Source organism: Misgurnus anguillicaudatus, chromosome 8, assembly GCF_027580225.2.
Source record: "Misgurnus anguillicaudatus chromosome 8, ASM2758022v2, whole genome shotgun sequence".
In the NCBI taxonomy this organism is placed as follows: Eukaryota; Metazoa; Chordata; class Actinopteri; order Cypriniformes; family Cobitidae; genus Misgurnus; species Misgurnus anguillicaudatus.
Genome location: NC_073344.2, coordinates 45050234 through 45071976, shown reverse-complemented (window position 1 = coordinate 45071976; position 21743 = coordinate 45050234). Strand labels below are relative to the sequence as shown.

General features: G+C 41.7%; 1 protein-coding gene across 1 annotated transcript; it reads left to right on the top strand.

Moving 5' to 3' along the window:
- Nucleotides 1–1027: 1027 nt before the first annotated feature.
- Nucleotides 1028–20350, top strand: LOC129451269 (uncharacterized). Its single transcript, XM_073870094.1, has 3 exons — nucleotides 1028–2708; nucleotides 9778–10779; nucleotides 20227–20350. The coding sequence occupies exons 1-3, from the start codon at nucleotides 2638–2640 to the stop codon at nucleotides 20348–20350; spliced, it is 1197 nt and encodes a 398-aa protein (XP_073726195.1). The 5' UTR covers nucleotides 1028–2637.
- Nucleotides 20351–21743: the final 1393 nt, after the last annotated feature.

Here is a 21743-nt window from a genome sequence, read left to right as displayed (position 1 = left end):
GGTTTTTCAGATTTATGTAATAGTAGGCTATAGCTACTTTTTAAATTGAAAGGAAATTAAATTGAAAGTAAATTATATTGTGAATTAAAAAAACAGCAATCATTGTATGCGTTAAATGTAGATTAATCTTTATTAAAAATGTTTATCAGCCAAGAACAGCAAGTAATTCTTTCCATTGTTGTTTAATATTGTAACAAACAAAAACTAAAGGTTTGGGCTTTTAAATAAGACAAAAATGAAATCCGCACACTGAACTCACAAAAAATATTGATTTATTAACTCGAAGTAACGTTTCGGGCTACCGCCCTTCTTCAGACTGAAGAAGGGCGGTAGCCCGTTACTTCGAGTTAATAAATCAATATTTTTTGTGAGTTCAGTGTGCGGATTTCATTTTTGTCTTATTTAGTTGTATTTTTTGGATTCCGGCACCTGCTAGTGTTTGGATGTGCGCGTCTCTCTCTTTAATATTTAGGCTTTTAAAGCCAGATCTACTGTAACCCTCACATAATTGGACAGTTACTGACATGTCAATCATCACACTGACATGCAGTTATCTTTGATTTTATAATTTTTTCCTTTTACTTTCCTACTCATCTGGTTAGTTTATTATTTTAACAAACTCTTAAACTATTTCATTTTAATAAAAAATTATTTATTCATAAATAATGAAGGTCGTGAGACCGAAACGTTATGAATAAATAATTTTTTAAATTGCAAGTATATGACAGTGTGCGGGAGTTTTTTTCCTTTCTGATACGACCTAATTGTTGGTCTTTTTTCCTACGCACTATTCACTACAGGTGTGCGATGGAGTTTGTTCATTAATAATTAATTAGTTAAATTATACAGGGCTACATGTAATTTATTATACATATAAAATATTACCCACAAACCCTGTTGATATATTTACGTTTATCATTTGTTAGCTTTATTATTATATAATAATTATTCTAATATTTACATTGAATAATTTATGACATTGTTTTGACAGTCATTTTTTGACTACGTTGTGCTCATAAGAGTCTCTTATGAGCACAACGTAGTCACATGTGCACACATGTAAAGTTGCGTAAACGGATGTTCAGACGCGTTGGCGTCTAAAGAACTTTAGATTGTATAAGTATTAGCTTGTTTTTAAGGTACTGTTATGTAGATTTAGACACAGACGACAGCCTATTTGTGTAATTCGTCTTTTAAATATACGTTGTTTTTTGTTAGGGTCCATCTGTAAACTCCGTTAGACTAGATAAAGTACGAGCAAGTGTTTCCTCTTCATTTTTTTATTGTCAGTAAAATGTAAGCATAAATTGTGCATTTCCAAATTTAAAACATACAAAGACACGGGCTGAGTATTTGCAAAGTTTGTTGGAATGTAATTTTTAAAAATAAAGTTATATTTAATTGTTTAATTGTTTACACCCTCTGCTCCGTGTTGGAATGTAATTTTCCATAGTGCCTAAATTCGTCTTCAGCGTGGCGCATGAATTGTGTTGCTTAACGCTTATCTGCTTGCTTTGTTTTACTGCAGCGTTTTGAACGACTCATTATGTTTTTTAATTCCTGTAATTATAAAGCTGATTGTTATAGAAGCAAATATATTAAGACGTTTTGGCGGCGGAGGATCACACGCGTGCACAAGTAACTTTACGTGCGATTTGTAGGCTATTAGATGCGTTTTAAACACGTGTGGTGATAAGGGAGCTCATAACAGTGTTTGCTTGTTTATCAAACTTTGTTTTCTTGTATTGCAGAAGACAGTGAAAGCGGATTTTGAGGTAACATTTAATGCTTGTATTTGCTGTGTTTGTAGATAGTTTCATATTGTAACCAATTGACTGTTCTGCCTATTGTGGCAAAAAAAATAGGGCTGTAACGATTTATCGTGCAAATGCGCGTTTTCTCAATGGATGAATTTGAATAAATAACGGTGAAATGTCGTCACATCCAAAAGCCAGAGGGTGCTCTCGTGCAGAAACACCCTTTGTGCCACAGAAGAAGTAGTATTACAAACACTATTCCAGGAAATGTCTACAGGAATATTTATATCTCTGTTCTTCAGATTGTTTCAGGTATTTTCATGATAATAAAGAATATTTTGAATGATTTTGTTTAAGAAGTGTTGCTTTTTTAAATGCACATTATAAACGACTCCGACTAATAATGATTTTAGATTGATAACGGACTTCTTGCTGACCAAAACGCCATAGTACACACACAAGCTGCACATGAAACACAGATTCGCGATGCAGCAATGCCGTTTTGATTTTAGACAGGTCTTTTTAATGTGACATGCGATTGCGATATATCGTTACAGCCCTAAAAATGTATTGTAATCGGTATTACTTTAAAATTATGAAATTTTATGAGAGCTTTATGATTGCTTTAGTTGTACTCTATACTCTATGGTTCTTTGGTAAGAGTGCTTGTGCATTAATGCAGAAGAGATGTTTAACAACAAGTTAACCTGGGGTTGTTTTACATCAGATTTAAAGCTTATGTATAGGGCATGTCATAATTAGTCGCTGTATAGGGTGTGTCGGTTTTTCACGTTAATTAAAACAAATTCTGGTAATGGGCACACTTAATTTTAAAACATGTTTAACTGGAAAACAATAGTTTAAAAATAAGTTCTGTTAAATGTTATGTTATGTGTTGGTTCTAAAAAAAAATTCTGTTATGTTGCAGAATTCAGTGAAAGTGGATTTGAGGTAAGAGTTAATCTTTGTAAAGATAATGTAAGTAATCGTCAAGTCCTGACTTTTAGTAAACATTTATTTAATCAATTAAAAATAGGGCTGCACGATAAATCGCATGCGATACCACGCGCATCACGTCAGTAATGCCGGTTCCTTGATTAGTAGTAAATCGCTTTCAGCTGTTTTCAGATAGAGCAGCTTTAACTACACAGGGCCATAGTTCCCTGACAAGCTGGGCCATATCGCAGGCGATACGTCCGCGATAATTAAGGCGAAATTGCCCCGATTGTCAGTGAACTACGGCTCTGTGTAGTTAAAGCTGCTCCACTTGAAACCAGCTGATGGCGATTTAATACTAATCAAGGAACCGTAATTACTGCGGAGATGCGCCTGAAAACACATGCGATTTATCGTGCAGCCCTAATAAAAAAAACATTGTTTTGTCAATTTTCATTTAATTGAATCAGTGTTAGTTTTGCACCAAGAGTTTGTTAAAATGGCGGGAATTTGATTAAGGGAAATTATGTAGTTTAGTGTTTGCATATGTTTGGCACTTTCATAGAGATCTACCGATACTCATTTTTTTTAAACCGATGCCCATAACAAATATTTGGATGCTTATGTGCCCGATAACCGATATGCTGAACCGATTTTTATTTATTGTTATACTTCTGTTTTTGACATAATAGTTACTACAACACTACTGAACTGAACAAACCCTTATAATAATAATCATCATCTTCATCACAATCACTCCCTCTTTGCATACAAAGTCATAAATAAAGGGGTCTGAAAGAGTGAAGAATAATAATAATTAAGAGTGAAGAATAATATTAATTTAATGAATAATGTAGAAACTATATTACCAATACATGGACTATTCCAAACACCCCATCACTTCGTCAGAAATGGACTGATCCAAAGTTCGCGCTGTGGTTTCCAGGTAACGCAGCGGGAGAGAGAGAAAAGTATAGCAGAGTTGGCTGCTTGTTATACATAGTTTATGGAGTAAAACAGGTGGATTAAGTGCCTTTTTTGGGATATAATATCGTTGTTTTGACCAGCAACATGTAGCCTTCAGCAATCCAACCAGTAGTTAGCAAAGAGATTTTACAAATAATATCACTGACTGGAATAATACTTTCAGGAAAGCAACAAACAAAACGGCTTATATATCATTAAATTTCTTAACTGGTAATGTTATTTGATGTCAGAATAATTCATATTTAGTTGTTTTAGCTTATGAAATGGCTGTTGACAGCGCTGTTTATCTATGCATTTACTCACGCATTAACTGTATCAAACTGTGACCGCTTGCGGAGGTAATAATTAATTAATATCCACAGACATTTATTTAGATATTTTAGCAAAATAAGGTTTATCTGGTAAATGTTAATATAACTTAGGGTAAATCTTGTTAAAAGTGGTAGATGTGCTTTAGCCTTCAACCTCGGTAAGTGATCAGCAATATGAACGTGATTTTACGATGCTAATGATAAGCATAAATAACAGAAAAACTAATTTAATTTAGCGTTTTTAATTCCACCAAGCATTAATTCATGGCTGTTTTATTCATGCAAAGCTATGTCATTATTGGGACCGGATTTTATGGATCAGCCAGCGTGACTCTGTGAGTTAGTCTCTATTCTTGGACAAGCTGCATACATTGCTTTTAATATCAACTTATTTAACATAACATACATTAATGCACAAATAAGATGTGTTATAAATGCCTCATATGCAAAGTAAGTATACTCAAAGTCCTTTTAATGAAGTCGCGTCACTCTGTGCTCCTCTCCTCAGATGCGTCCAGCGCGCAATTCTCTTGTTTATCGGTTAATCCGGTATTACAAAACCGATATCCGATAATTGGAAAATGCTGAAATATCGTGGGAAAATATCGGAAAACAGATATATTGGTCTATCTCTACACTTTCACTCTGTTACTTTAATAGGAGTGTTTGTGCATTATTGTAGATGTTTTAAAAACAAGTTCAGTTGGAGTTGTTTACAATAGGTGTGTGACGGTTATTATATAACCCTGAGACCGACGGTTATAGTTGAACACCGTCATTAGAACTCTATAACCGACAAAACCGTGTTATTAAAATATAAAAAAATATATATCATAAAGAATGTTTAAATACTAATTAAAAACAATTGTCAACAGTCTGTGTTACACGCCCCACCATGTTATCACGGCACGCAATGAAAAATACAGAGCGGAGCAGACACTGACAACGTGCTTACATACAGGAGAGACCAGGGCACTTTTTGGTTACTTTTGAGATTAAACATATTAAACAAAGTCTCACCTTTCAAATCATCTCTTCCTTCTATTTAATTTATAGAATGAAATAAACATGAATGACCGTAATGTTTTAACCGCGGAAAGGCTCGGCCCGCTTTTCAAGTTCAAATCCTCCCATGTTAATCTACTAACTCTCCTGAAAGCACATTCACTGCTAGTTGTCTTGCTGTTAATTGTAAATAAACGTAGAGCAAGTAGCTAATCAGTGTTTAGTTTATTCAAATGCGCGTATGCGGAGAATGTTTGCCGCACGTGGCCATTGTGCTTTTACAACGGATGCGTTTGCAGCGCATATGGCGCAGTTTAATAACAGTATAAAAATCTCAAGTTTGCATTACTTTATTTTACATGCATTTATGAGCAAAACCTCTTCAAGACGCTTTTTAATCCACATTGTTTTCGTGCTGTTCTGGTCCGTGCAACGACAGATATAGACACAATTATAGACATTAAAAGCCCAAGGCACAAATCTGTTTCTCTGAAGATTATTAAGATAATGATAGATAGAGGATTTCATTTATGCTGGGCAGAGTGACAGTGCAGTCTGGCAACAGTGTGTTTTTTAAATATTTAATTGCTTTCTGTTAAATTTCTCCAAGTCATTACTGTTTAAAACACACTTGGCACTTTTGTAATCAGCTTTTGAATATGGGTAGGTTTCTGCAAAAACACCACATTTTGAGCAAAAAGCAGAGGTAATTCCATTTTTGTGACGGACTTTTCATAGAGATCCCATTCAGAGCGATCTTTAAAACAGACACGGACATGCAGCAGCTTGCCATAGGGCGATACTTCCGGTTTTAAAAAGTTGCGGAAAGACGGAAATACTCGTCATTGGCGGGGAAGCGTTTTCTCTTGATTGACGAGATATCTCGTCAAGGGCGGGGAAAGAGTTAAAATGATAAAGCTGACAAGACCTACCTGCTAAAAAACATTTTTTAACAAAACACTGTTACATTTTTTAATAATACTCTAAATGGCTGTTAGAGGACTATCTCTACGTTGAATTTAGGGCTGTCGCCACTACTCCATTCTTTTTGAGGAGTTAAAAAAATCCTTGAGTACATGCCAAGTACTCCTTATAGCGGAATAGCGGAGATGCGGTTTTGATGAAATAAACTAGAAAATGACAACATTATCAGAACTCTCTCTCTCTCTCTCTCGCGCGTTTGGTCGATCGCGCGCACATACACCATGTGTGTGGATCAACTCCTGCATGAAGGCAAGAATGTGCATTTAAATTTCGGAAGTTAGACGACTCAGCTGCAGCAGCAGGCATAAGATTTATAAAAACACACTTGAGAAGAAATGCGCAGCAACTCAAAAAGAGTTGTTTCTAAGACCATAATTCCAATTTGGCGCTTTGTTTTCCGAAGCTCGTGGAGGCGTGGAGCAGCATACACAGTTATTAACTAATGTGCGATCTACCGGCATTGCATTTGCGATTACGACTGGTCGTATTGGACACTAGGGATGAGCGAGTACAGCATTATCTGTATCTGTATCTGTATCTGTTAACCATATGAATTATCTGTATCTGTATCTGTACTCGGAGTGGGTGTGGCCTAACCCGGAAGTAGGCGGGGGTTGTCTTGGAATGGGCGGGGCTTTAACCTGTATGTTATTTTAAGCATGCAGTTAATATATGGGTTGATCAGAAATTGTTATATTTCTGTATCACTGATCATAAGAGGGAGAGAGGGAGTGTTTGTTTGTGTGTGTAGCTTAATTTGTAATATTATGTATTATTTATACCACTACTACCTTTATATTTTATGAAATACAGCAAAAAGTGTCAGACACTTAAAAAAAAACTGGTTAGAGCCAGCTGATGGTTAAAACGAAAAAAACTCAGATGACTGGCAGAGAGAGGGAGAGTGTGTGTAGCTTAATTAATTTATAATATTTATAACACTAACTTACTGCCTTTACTTTTTATGAAATACAGCAAAAAAGTGTCAGAGAGAAAAAACTGACGAGAGAGAGAGAGAGAGAGATAGCGAGAGAGAGTACACTAGCTTAATACCTTTATTTTTGTATGAAATACAGCAAAAACGTGCCAGACACTCAGTGTCTGGTTACTGGTTAGAGACAGCTGAAGGTTTAAAAAAGAAAAAAATTCTCCGAGAGGCAGAGACGCGATGCGAGTTGCATTCACGTCTGAACGAACACACGTTTACCAGAACTCTGCTGGTTAGTACGTATTTGAACGTTACAACCCGAAGTAAAAAGCTGAAGAAACCCTAAACATTAATGGAAAAGAACCGTGAACCCGAGAGACTGAGGGAGAGAGAGACAGAAAGCTGTTCTGTGTATATGAGTGTGCAGAGCGGGACACAGACAGCTCCCAGCTGAAGGTTTAAAAAAAGAAAAAAATTATCCGACAAGCAGAGACGCGATGCGCGTCGCATTCACGTCTGAACGAACCCACGTTTACCAGAACTCTGCTGGTTAGTACGTATTTGAACGTTACAACCCGAAGTAAAAAGCTAAAGAAACCCTAAACGTTAACGGAAAAGAACCGCGAACCCGAGTGACTGAGGGAGAGAGACAGAGAGCTTTTCTGTGTGTGAATGAGCAGCGGGACACACAGCAACACAATACATCTGTATTTGTGTAGGGGAGGGGCGGCGCTGTTACTACTAGCCTATCACAGAACGCTGACACAATCAGCTATCCAATGATGATTTTCATTTAATCCGAGCACAGATATTGACTCGTATTACTCGTATAATACTCGTACTCGGCAGAAGTGCTTTATCCGTACCGGATACTCGTTTCAGCCGAGTATCCGGCTCATCTCTATTGGACACCCCTGCATTAAATGAACATTAACATGGATCCTTGAGATGTATGAACCTGTTTTAATGAACAGTAGCTTAAATAAGAACATCAAATGCACACATAAGCAACGCATTAAAACACAGTGCACCCGTTACTGTCTTCCGCTACGCCTTCTCGTGCAACACCCAATGTTGCATGCACACGCCTGCGTCAAGCTGATTCTGACTGGACAGGATTTACCACGAGTTTTCAAAATCACGGTAATCAAATACGGTTGTAATGATAATTACATTTTAAATGATAATAGTAACCATTAGGACATTTTATCATGGTTAATCGTGAAATCTGGTAATCGTCCCATCCCTACTACATATGTGATTAGTCTTGTGTATAATCAGAGATGTGCTAAGTGACTGTTTTACTATTACCTTTTGAACACGATTATCTATTTTATCATAAACACCTTTGACATGATAGCATCAGGTACATATCTCGACACAATGCACATAGGATGGCATGTAATGTGCTAAACATGTATGTTGCCTTTCTTCATATGTGGAAATTAGGGCTGTCAAAAATGACGTTTGAATATTCCCACAAAAACAACCCCCAATATTAAAACAATTCTATCTGGTTGCGGATTTTGTCAATGATGTGCATTACATCAAAAACAGGACACATTAATACAAAGAGACATAACTACTTGTATAGGTAGTCCATTAAGTTTAAACATATTTTTACAACGTATTAACTAAACAAAAACAAGTAAATTAAGAGACAGTAAAGGGATGTACTACCTTGGTTACATTGCTTGACAGAACTCCCTGAAGCTTGTCCCATCCACAACATTGATTGATCTCATGTCCTTACAAATGAACAAAATTAATTTCTCTGTATTGGCCTCTTGTCGTGTTGCAGACAAAGAGCTTGTGGTGGACGATGCAAAGTAAGTGTCAAGACGTAACTGTTTAGTTGAAGTTCCACACATTGTGGTCTCGTACACACTGCAAACTTTCGAGATGATAACCGCATTTAAATGTGATGATTGACACAAAGATAACCATGGCAACGTAACGTTCTTGCATGCTTCTCACTCACAGCTTTGACAGAAATTGAACAGCATTATGTTTCGCAATAAATCTCCATCTTGGTGTTGTGTATTGAACGTTTTTGTTAGGCTGCTTCATAGCGCGCTGTCTTGTACTGTTGCCAGGTCCTCGTCTTTTGTACTTACACACCGTTTTGGCGCTTAACTGTTTTTAACTGATTTTTCTTGTTCGCTGTTTTTTGTGCAAAATTTGGCAACACTGGGCAGCAAATGCTCGTACCTCTGTCCGAAGACTTTTTCCCCTTCTAGTAATTTATTTTATCAGAAGAGAGACCTGTCATGTCCATGATGGATGTTTACACACTTTATTAACTATAGTTGTTCAGTTTCTGTAAATGCAGTTTACTACCTGCATTTTGCAGGAGTTAATTCGGTTGTATAATGTGATTGGTAGTCACGTAAAATACTGAACTGTGTGTGTATAGTACAGAACAGGATCAAGCATTAAAAGGTGAAGTGACAACCAAATTAATATGCAGACAGTGTGACTCCTGTGATCTGTCCCTGAACCAGGCACACTAGGGCGCCAACTCACAAAGCAGACATCCATGCCTCTACTACCACAGGCGTTTTTCACATTAAAAAAATCAAATATTAATTTTCACCTTCGAAATTCATTTTTTTAAACGATTCGAATATATATTCGAATTTAGAATACTATTTTTTGACAGCTCTAGTGGAAATGTAACCTACAGATGAAATCCTGTGCAGGCAGTTTCCTCAGGAATAGGCATGTCTGGGCACTTTATGCTAAAGACCAAATGAAACTACGTGAAATAAAGTTGAAGTGGTGTTGTGATAGTTTTTTTATAGTGTACTCGTGTATTGTTTTTTTATTCTTATAGTAATGTATTGTATTTGTTTGTTTTTGTTCGCAGAATGCCCCGTACCAAGAAGAGTGTGCGGTCGCAGGTAGCCAAAAAGAGGATGGCGGAGCAGATGGCTGCTGTTGCTGCGGAGGTTGTGCCACCTCTTAAAAAAATGGCACAACTAACAGAACGCTGCGTGTATCGCAGCGGGAATACAAAACTTTTTTCAAATGCTTGTACTAATGGTTGTGCTAATGATTTTGAACAAACCTCTGAACAAACCTCGTCTTTGCATGATTCTAACGTAAACATGAATGCTATTTTTGATTTGTTTCCACAGAAATCGTACATCAGTGGCTCTTTTCATCAAGGAGATCCTCGTTATGTTGACAATTATGGGAAGCAATGTGCTGTTAATAGTTTAACTGCAATTCTCATGTGTAAAATGAAAAGTGTGTCTCAGTTAACCACTAGTGACATTAATTCTGTGTTATTGCATGGTGATCAGTTTTATTCAGACATGAAAGCTGCTGGAAAGATCAGTGACCTCATCAATGGCTACATGTACGTCGAGGAGCTGCCTGACACACACACACTGAATGACTGTACTTTTACAATAAACTATGGTACAACGTTAAGTGGCTTCTTTGGTGTGTCTAGATATGAGAAATCTGTGTGTGAAGTTTACATGTCTCTAGATAAAGCACTGACACGAGTATTTCAGAATTGTGATGCATGTTTAGTGAATGTTAAGAGAAACATATGTGCAGCAGTGAAACAAGGTTCCTGGTATGCAGTGTTTGATCCACATTCACGAAATCCTGATGGAACTTTAGCATGTGACGGTAAGAGTGTAGTGGTTTTTCATCGTAACATGAGGTCTCTGTGCAAGCATTTTAAGAACCTTGGAGTATCAATGAAAGCTGACGGTACTCCCTTTGAAGTAACTGGGGTAAATGCAAACATGACTGACATGCCTTCTGTCTCTGTGTGCAGTCCAGTAACCCAGACAAATGCTGAAGCTGAACAAGAGATAAAAGTTGAAATGGAAATTGATCTAAGCTGCAAACAGTGTGCCATAAATGTCCCATGCACAGATACACAATCATTAAATGAATCGCATGTTCAACAGACACCAGATGTACTTTATGAGGAGATAACAAATGAATGTACCACTGATGTTGAATTTATTTCACAAACTGTCAATGAAACTTTTCAGTTTAGTCCTTTAACTGTGCAGCAACAAAAAAGCATTTGTTTAAAATTGAACATTGTAAACATTGTGAAAGAACAGAACAACGCAAGTGTGGCTGTTGAAATCGCTGAGCCTTGTGAAACTAAAAGTATTGTTGGAGATGGAAATTGTTTTTTTCGAGGAGTAACCTATGCTGTATCTCAGGATGACCGGGAACGTCTCGGTTACGTATGTAACCCTCGTTCCCTGAAGGAGGGAACGGAGACGTCACGTCGTGACCGACGAATTGGGAACTCGCTTAGAGAGACCAATCTGCTTCGAATACTACTAAAACGCCAATGAACTTGGCATTGAGATATTTGCATAATGCTGGCGCCGCCCCGCCAGGTGCGTATATAAGCCCCAGGTGCAAATATAGAAATCAGCTTCTTTTTCGCTGAGAAAGCCGGAAAGTGTGACCGGCCGATAAACAGCAGGGAGCAGCCCTGTGGCGACGGGACGTGACGTCTCCGTTCCCTCCTTCAGGGAACGAGGGTTACATACGTAACCGAGACGTTCCCTTTCAGTCGGTCACTACGACGTCACGTCGTGACCGACGAATTGGGAATCCCTACCAAAACGCCACTGAGGGCTGACCTCTTCCAGTGTCTGCGTAAAGCCCTCCGGTTCCACTTAAGGATAAGGAGAATTAGGTTTTAAGGCAGAAGGCCGGGCACTAGATGTTCCTTTAACCCACAGTAGTGCCAGCGACTGGGAAGCGCCCTATCTGAGCGGTATAGGGACGCTGCGGAAGCCACCGCCCCGTTAAGGGCTATTGGTGGGCGAAAGTCAACCATAGTTGAGGTATAAATGACAGCCGTGGCTGTGTAAGCAAAGCAGTGCTCTGCTGAGGGAAACGTGGGCTAGTAGGATTAACCCCACGGAAAAATACTCACAAAGGAACCCGGTGGGACGCAATGTGGATGCCCGAGCCAAACACAGGTTCGCGAGGATACAGCTAGTGAGAGGCTGGCAGCGGATGCTCCGCAACATCAGGCTGCCAAGGCAGCGGAGGAAGGCAAAACAAATTATTACGCGTTTTTGCCTCGATGGCCTTCCATACTGAGCTCAGTTTGGAGCAGCAGTCGGAGGCTGCAAGCCGACCTGCGAGCCTGTTCTCTGTGCTTCCCCTAACGAGGAAAGAACACGAGAGGAGACAGGCTCGACACGAACACTGTAAAATCTAATGAACGTATTAGGTGTCGCCCAACCAGCAGCTCTGCAGATGTCTGTTAGCGAGGAACCACGAGCGAATGCCCAAGATGAGGCAACACTTCTAGTAGAGTGAGCTCCCAAATTAAATGGACAAGGAATGCCCTGCAGATTATAAGCAAGGGCGATAGTATCAACTATCCAATGAGACATCCTCTGCTTAGTGACAGCTTTCCCTCTCTGCTGACCACCATAACAAACAAAGAGCTGATCTGAGGTCCTAAGGCTTTGTGTGCGAACCACGTAGATGCGTAACGCTCGTACGGGGCATAACAAAGCCATGGTTGGGTCTGCCCTCCTCCGGGGGGCAGCGCTTGCAAGCTCACCACCTTATCTCTGAAGGGAGTGGTGGGAACTTTGGGCACGTAGCCTGGTCTGGGTCTCAGTGAGACAGCAGGACCAAACTGAAGGCACGAATCGTCAACAGAGAATGCATATAAATCCCTTACTCTCTTCACGGAGGCCAATGCTAGCAGGGTCAGAGTTTTCATTGACAAAAACTTCAGACTCGCAGACTGCAAAGGCTCGAACGCGGAACCTGTAGTAGGGCTTCAGCACCATGGACAGGTCTCAGGAGGAATAGAGGGAGGGCGCGAGGGGTTTAGCCTGCGAGCGCCTCTTAAAATCTAATAACCAAATCATGCTGGCCAACTGTTCTGCCGTTAATAAGTGAGTGATGAGCAGAATAGCGGCGATATCAACTTTAATGGTGGAGGGTGACAGCCTACCATCTAACCTATGTTGAAGATATATAAAAGCACAATGTTAAGCATTCTCTGGGGTCCTCGCGTTGCGAAGAGCACCAGGTGACGAAAAGGGTTTCATTTAAGCGCGTAAGCCCGTCTTGTGGACGGTGCTCGTACCGCGTCGATGGTGTTAGATACCGCTTGCGATAAATCACCCAAACCTTGCGCGCACTCAACGACCATACATGGAAATCCCACAGGTCGGGGTGCGGGTGCCATAATGTGCCCCTTCCTTGAGAAAGAAAAGTCCTTCCTCCGGGGAATTCGCCAGGGAGGGGCTGTCGCGAGGAGCATTAACTCTGAAAACCAATTCCTGGTCGTCCAGTACGGGGCGACTAATAAAAGGCTCTACTCGTCCTGCCTGACTTTACACAGTGTCTGTGCGATTAAGCTCACTGGAGTGAATGCGTATTTGCGCGTCCCCCGCGGCCAGCTGTGTGCCAACCACGCCGAGGCTGCCCTCGGTTAGTGAATAAAACAGGCGACAGTGGGTATCGTCCGGTGACGCAAATAGATATATCTGCGCACGACCGAACTTCTTCGAAATTAGCTGAACCGTCTGGGGGTGGAGTCGCCATTCGCCGGTGCGCGCAGCTCGGGAAAGCGCGTCTGCCGCTGTATTGAGCGTACCCGGGATGTGAATGGCACGAAGGGACCTCAGATGCTTCTGACTCCAAAGGAGGAGATGACGAGCGAGATGCGACAGGTGACGAGAGCGCAAAAACCGCCTTAACGGTAAATAACGCAACAGTCGCAATGTTGTCGGTGTCGGCTAATACATCCTTCCCTCGCATCTCCACAGCGGAGCGTACAAGTCCCAGATATACAGCGCACCGCTCGCGGCAGTTGGGGTGCTATGCACACCCCTGAGACTGCAAGCCCGTCATACGTGGCTGCTCATCCCGTGCTGGGGGCATCGTATGTGCTACAGAATGCCAGGAGACCCGACTCAGGGGCATATCTTGCTATAAGAAATGCTGGGTCTGCCACGGGGTAAAATTGAAATGACACGCAGGTGTAATGGTTACACAGTGTATGCCGTTGCGCCACGCTCTCCTCGAGACTCGATCGTAAAACCAATGCTGAAGCGGTCTCATATGACGCAGCTCGAGCAGTGTCACAGCTGCAGCATGCTGTCATATGCCAGGAGCTTCTGAAATTGTTTCAGAGAGACCGCGTACTTCCCTCGAATTAAACCGAGGCAAGTCAGAACTGACTGATTGCGCGCTCTTGTAAAACACGCCAATAAATCGACCGAGTCTATTTCCATACTGAGAAAAAGATCCTCTGCACGGGGCAAAGTTGCTCCTTTCCCAGCTGACCTGATGACTTAAACGAGCGAGATGCTGAAGCATTAAATCTCTGTGTTCGCGCACGTCTGCCAAGAACGAGCCATTATAGTTGACGTAAATATAAGCAGAATGCGAACAACGCTCTCTCTCGGAGATTTTAATGCCGTGACTAGCATTTTCATGGAGACACGGGGAGAGAGAGACAGCTCGAATGGTGTACTTGGTATTAATATGCCCACCCCATGACGCAGAGCGAATAAACGGTCTAAGGCGAGGGGAGATGGACACATGAAGTACACGTCTACAGGTTTAAGGCTGCAAACCGATCTGAATATTGAAATACGAGCCTCGGCGTATCATCCTAAAGGATCACATTTGTAGAGCCGGTGCGTAAATAAATCGGTCGTAACCCACCGCGTATTTTGGGTAATATGAGATAAAGGCTGGAAAAAAAACCTTATCATCATTCTCGGTAAGAGGGACCGGCTCGAAATGTCCTTCGCCAGCAGGACATCGACTTTTGCACGCAGTACATGTGCATCGGACGCTTTCACTATAGTGAAACGAAAGCCCGTAGAATTTGGGGGAGTGCCGGTAATTGTATTTCGTAACCGAGGCGGACAGTGCGTAAAACTCAACGAGACGGGCTGGGAACTGAAGCGAAGCATCCAGGGACCGTACGAGGAGAATTAACGACACTACCGAAGTACCCGCGGTGGGGCAGCGAAGCGAGACAGGTGAAACTGCCGGTGCGTCTGCTGTGACAGCATAAACATCTACAGTATGTGTGTGTGTGACACTGACCTGAGCCCGCTGAGGGTGGCGGTCGTCTGGTCTCCTGCGCGGAGAGCGCAGACTCCGGAAAAACACCCGCTGGCGATAGAGGAGAGATAGGGTGAGCTGGTGTGCCCGCTCACGGCTCTTTCGATCCTCTGGAGACCTGGAGAGGGAAGAGGAATGCACTCTTAAGTGTGGTTAAGTGGGTACCGGCTGGACAGCCGGTGGAACAGATCCAAGAATTTTTCCACCCGACCCTCTACCGGGGGAAGGAGCGAATCACCGTCTCCTGAAGAGTGATCCTCTGCCAATCCGGGTCGCCCGTTACTGGCCACTTAAGCTCCCGATTTTCACGGGAAGCGGCTAAGCGGGCGGGGCGAGCTGCTGACGACCGGTTCCCATGCGCTGCCGAGATGGGGTCCGAGGAGGGGAACAGAGGTGGCCGCCGCAGGACGCCGACGGCGAGAGGCAGACTGAGGAGCCGGCGTGGTGGACCAAGGGCAGCTCTCTTTCGCCGGCATGACCTAGGAGATCGCCTCAGTCTGCACAGCGGAGCTGTACGACTCCACGGGCTCGCCGAAGGGGCCGGTCTGTGAGACAGGAGCATTCAAGAAGTTGTTCTCGTCTGCGTCCGTCATGTAAGCCAGACATAGCCAAAGGTAGCGATCTTGAACACTGTGGTGGACATCGCACGACTGAAGGTCGCGGTTTCCCTCGTAAACCTCTAGAGCCTTCGCTTGGTGAACCTGCAGTGACGTTATTACGTGCAGGGCTGAAGCCGCGTCTCCGCATGCCTGATGGGCAGCGCCCGTAACCGGACGACTGTCTATACAAACACGGGAGGGAAGGGTTGGGTGGTCCCTCCAGGAACGCAGCTGCATCGCAACCCCCCGCTCAACTGAAGGGATCCCCGACCTTATCGGCTCCGTTGGTGAGGGAGGTGAGGGGTGAAAGCTGAACGGCCGAGACGGCCGCAAATCACGTCAGCTCTTCGTGCCGTCGGGAAAGGCAGGAGGTGAGGACCGTATAGGCCCGAGCAGCTCCGAAACACCAATCACATGGGCGGGACGGTTCGGGCGGAGAGGGATTAACCCCTCCAACTCTACCGTTTCCGCCGCTCGAGCGGGCACGGCCGCCATCTCCGGGACGACTCCGCCTCGGAGGGAAAAGATGGGCACCCCTCTGATGCTGCAGAAGTGACGGGACCAGAAGGAGGCCCAGTGGATTCGGCAGAAATCGCAGAACACGACTCTGCAGTCTCCACCGGAGCCTCAACCGGCTGAGGATGAGAAGGCCGGTAGGTGAAGGACGCATCCTCCGTCCTACTCCGCGTAGTGATGCGAAGAGCGTCCTGCGAGCGCTTGACAGCCGCACCATGGCGGCGTTCAGCACTGCAAAGGCGCGGACGTCGTTCCCATAGAAACGACAGTCGGCTCCGCAATCCAAGAGAGTTATGCTCTCACAGAGAGAACAAAAGCTCCCCACGAACGCAGCCTCGGAGTGCTCGATGCGCAAGCACGAAGACAGCGCTCGTGACCGTCACTGGAATCCTGTACATCTCGCACCCAAGATCGCACGGAGGAAAAGCTATCCTGAAAAGGACGCTGATCTCCGAATATACGAGAGAGTGGCTGTCTTTAAAAAGACACAGAGCTCTCACGTATCACTCTTTAGGGAAATCACTCTTTTGGTGCTCAGCTGATGATGCGCACAGGGAGAGGCAACGCACACACTAAACTCAAAACAAAAAATATGCAGAGCAGTGGAATACTGCGAGCGTCCGCTGTGTTAGTACTGCTTGTCAATCAACTTCAGCAACCGTTCCCAGAAGAGCAGATAGTAGCTTCTCAGTCAGATAAAGCCGGCTTTCGAAGCGATAAAAAGCTGATTTCTATATTTGCACCTGGGGCTTATATACGCACCTGGCGGGGCGGCGCCAGCATTATGCAAATATCTCAATGCCAAGTTCATTGGCGTTTTAGTAGTATTCGAAGCAGATTGGTCTCTCTAAGCGAGTTCCCAATTCGTCGGTCACGACGTGACGTCGTAGTGACCGACTGAAAGGGAACATCGTAGGACGAGCTGTTGTTACACACATACTGCAGAATGAATCAAAGTACACTCAGTATCTCCGAGAAGGACACAGTTCTGTAGCGGATTATATTTCCACATCAAGAATGAAATATCTCGGTGTTTGGGCAACAGAACTTGAGATTCAGGCCACAAGTGATTTAATCGGTGTTGACATATTTACATACAGTGATAATAAATTGATTAAATATTCATCTTCAAATCTCTCATCAAGTAGACGTGAATCTCAAAGCAATGGCATTTACCTGAAACATGTCAAAAGCTGTCATTATGAAGTTGTCATGTGTGTAAAAGATAAAGATGGTTGTTGTCCCTCCTTTTGTAAATCGCTATCTGAAGATGGATCATTAAAACATACACCATGCTCACGTAAGCAGTATAGGGAGAAATTACAATACATAACTAATAATGACTTGCAACAAAAGAAAAACAGCATTGCTAAGAAAAGATATCATGAGGATAAAAGTTACAGAGACAAAATTATTAAATCCAGCACTGAGAAATACAACAAAAATGAACAGCATCAACAAAAGATCAAACAATACAGTAAAGATAGATACAAATTTAATGATTTGCATCGTGACAATGTGAAAAAGTTTAGCACAGAGAAGTATGCTAATGATGAACTGCACAAACAATTTGTTAAACAATACAGCAGGCAGAAGTACAGTGAGAACGAAACGCACAAACAGGCTGTGAAAAAAATTAGCTGTCTGAAATACCATAACAATGCAAAACATAAACAGGATGTAAAAGAATTTAGCTGCCGCAAATACCGTGACAATGCAAAACACAAACAGGCTGTAAAAGAATTTAGCTGCCGCAAATACCGTGACAATGCAGAACACAAACAGGCTGTAAAAGAATTTAGCTGCCGCAAATACCGTGACAATGCCGAACACAAACAGGCTGTAAAAGAATTTAGCTGCCGCAAATACCGTGACAATGCAGAACACAAACAGGCTGTAAAAGAATTTAGCTGCCGCAAATACCGTGACAATGCAGAACACAAACAGGCTGTAAAAGAATTTAGCTGCAGCAAATACCGTGACAATGCAAAACACAAACAGGCTGTAAAAGAATTTAGCTGCACCAAATACCGTGACAATGCAGAACACAAACAGGCTGTAAAAGAATTTAGCTGCAGCAAATACCGTGACAATTGTGGGATTTGATTTTATTTTATTAGTCGTGCTGTTTATAATCTTAATTCATGTGTATTTTTAAAACAATGATTACTGTGCTGAGTACAAGAGAGCTGTCTGTGTGTGGAGGGTTATTGGGGGGAGGTAGCTTGAGTGAAGGAATTTCCAGCTGGTGATGGCCGAGATAAGAGCAAAGCTTTAAGGAGAAAACACACAGACAAAGAAGTGCATGCTTTTGATATTAGTTCACTGGCAATCATTCATTTCCAGATTGTTACATGTAGAGGTGTTTGGATTTATAAAATTACATGTTGCTATGAATATTAATGTGTTAAAATATATAAATGATTATGCCTTTGTGCCCATGACTAATGTAGAAGATTGCCCTGTAATAAGACATTGACATGTAGGGATGAAATGCTCGAGGGCACAAAGTGGCTGATGTGTGTGTGGGAGCCAGGGGGGCTATAGAAAAAGCCCTGAAGGGAAAACACACAGAACAGATGGTTTCAATAAACAAGTTGCTTGCTTTATAACTATGTTACATTTAGAGAAAGTGAAAATTAGTATGTTTAACTAATGAATTCATTTAAAGGGACACCATGAAACTTTTGGCCACTAGGGGGTGCTAGACACGTATTTTTCACTTCTAGCGCCCCTAGAGCCCACAAGCGCCGCAGCACTGTCGCAAAGGAAAGGAACTGGCCAACCTTAAAACTAAACTAAAAACTAAACATTTAAAATGCTAAACGATCAACATTTTGAGACAACAGGAGAAACGCAGTCATGTTACAACTTTCTGATGAGGAACTCGTCGTGGCAGAAGCCATTTCTCAATCTGAAGGTTGCAGCCTCCGGATGTCATATTTCTAATACGTCATCAAGACTGTCTTATTTCACAATATTAACAATTACAAAGTTGACTATTATACTTAGTTAATCGTAAATTGTTGCAGTATGCTTATGACTTGCGAATGTAATGCTCAGTTTACCTTAATAACCCAGGCTTGATGACGTGTGCAGCCTGCATATTTGACCTCCGGAGGCTGCAGCCTTCCAATTGAGAAACGACCAGACGTATTTCTTTGCCTTTTTCCAAACAAATATTGTTGCATCCTCTCTCTCTCCCTCGCCACCAGGATTTTCCGCAATGGCGCTCGTTATTCCTCTTTTTTGTGTGAAAATCGCTCCAAATCCAAGTAAACCGATGCGTTTAGGTCTGCCGCTTTGTAATACGTCACGCGAGTGACAGCGGAACGCAGCAAATGAGGAAGAGAGAAGAGAGAAACGCTCGGATCTGATTGGTGAATGAATAGGGTTTGGTTTTACACTGTGAGCAAGTTTGAGTGCTATAGCATCCTGGATTGTAATGTAAATATCATAGACACAGTAAAAAGAAAGGTAAATACGTGAACACAGCATCTGAATACAGGGAACTATATGCAATATAATCGCCGTAATTTATAAAGAACATCGCATTTATGTATGAATCAACAGTTTATATAAAAAATTGCCTTAAAGGGGAATCGAACCCGGGTCGCCCGTGTCATAGGTCCGTGTCACTAAAGACTGTGCCACAGAGTCACGTAATAGAAACTGCTCTCTACACTCCTTAAGTAGCCCCCAGCAAAATTCACGTTAAAAACAAATTGTGTGGAGGAAGTGACGTATGCCGTAAAGCAGTCGAATTTTGTAGTTTTTTTGTGCTCTGGTTACTACCACAAACCCTATGTTTTAAAATACGAGTAAAAGTGATACAGACCCCGTCAGGCTATGGTAGACATGTCATTCAACCTATTTAAAGTCGATGTACTATCACAAGGGTCTTGAAAATGTATTATGAAGGTTGAAAAATTACATGGTGTCACTTTAACCAATTTATGAACAATGGAGTATTGTTGTGTTGTTGAATAATTATGTTTTACAAAGTTACAAAGATGTCCAAATAAGGACATAATGCCCCAGGGAACAGAATGGTCTGTGTATGTCTTTCTGTCTGTTTGCTATGCAACCCCCCACAGGTATGTGGTGATGGAATCTGATAAGGAAAACAGCCATCTGGGGGAGGAGAATGTTGAAGAAAGAACGACGATAAATACCCATGTTTTTGTCCTGAGCTGGTTGTTGGTCGAATCTTGCTGTTAAGACTTGAGACAACCCGGCGCTGTAAACTTTTTCATATCTGATCAATAAATATTCAATTTAGATATTTGTGTCTTTCCTCCAATTATGAACATGCAGATGGACGCCTTAAAGTCCAACACAATGCAAAACACAAACAGGCTGTAAAAGAATTTAGCTGCAGCAAATACCGTGACAATGCAAAACACAAACAGGCTGTAAAAGAATTTAGCTGCAGCAAATACCGTGACAATGCAGAACACAAACAGGCTGTAAAAGAATTTAGCTGCAGCAAATACCATGACAATGCAAAACACAAACAGGCTGTAAAAGAATTTAGCTGCAGCAAATACCATGACAATGAAATACACCAAAAAATGGTAATTGAATATAACATACAGAAATATAAAAAGGTACAGATCCAAAGGAAAGAGATTGATTTTGTGATTGAACAATTTAAAGAAAAAATATCTACAGGTCCTGAATATGTTTGTTCAGTATGCCACCGCTGTTGCTTTAAAATGCAGGTTAAACATTGCAAAATAAACACTTATTTTCAAAAATCTGTCCATGCTGGCAATATTGCAGAAAAATGCATAACACTTAATTATCTGCATGAGTGTAACAAACAATGTTGTGAAGACTGTGTTTATAAAAACAGCCCTGCTTCATCTCTGTGGATTTGTCACACGTGTGATAGAAAGATTTCTAATGGTAAAATGCCTGCTGAAAGTGTAGCAAATAATCTTGCTCTGGATCCTATTCCTCCTGAACTGAGCTGTTTAAATTCTCTCGAAGAACATCTGATAGCAAAGCACATACCATTCATGAAAATGTTGGCATTACCACGAGGGGGCCAGAATGGTGTTCATGGACCTGTGACTTGTATTCCATCTAATGTTACAGATGTGGTAAATATGTTACCAAGATCGGAAAATGATGATTTGATGATTCGTGTAAAGTTGAAGAGGAAATTAACATATAAAGGACATTATGAGTATAAATATGTACATACTGATAAGATAAAGACAGCACTGGCATACTTGAAGGATAATAACAAGTGGTATGAAGATGTGAATTTCAATGAAAGTTGGATTAATCCTCTGAGTAAAACAGATGAAGAGATCATTGGTGAAATTGACAATAATGAACAACATTTAGATAATTGTCAAGAGATGTGTGTTGATACAGAGAACAAAACTGAAAATGAAGATGATGAGATGACTGATGAGACACTTCATGATAGACAACAGCATGGTTTATATATGGACACATGTCTTGAACCAGTTGATATTGCACAGGAAATGTGTGATCAGCATTTTGAAGGCATTATGTCACTTGCACCAGCAGAGGGCAGCAGTCCTGTGAGAATGTTAATGGATGAAACTAATGAAGCCAAATGTTTTCCAGTTCTCTT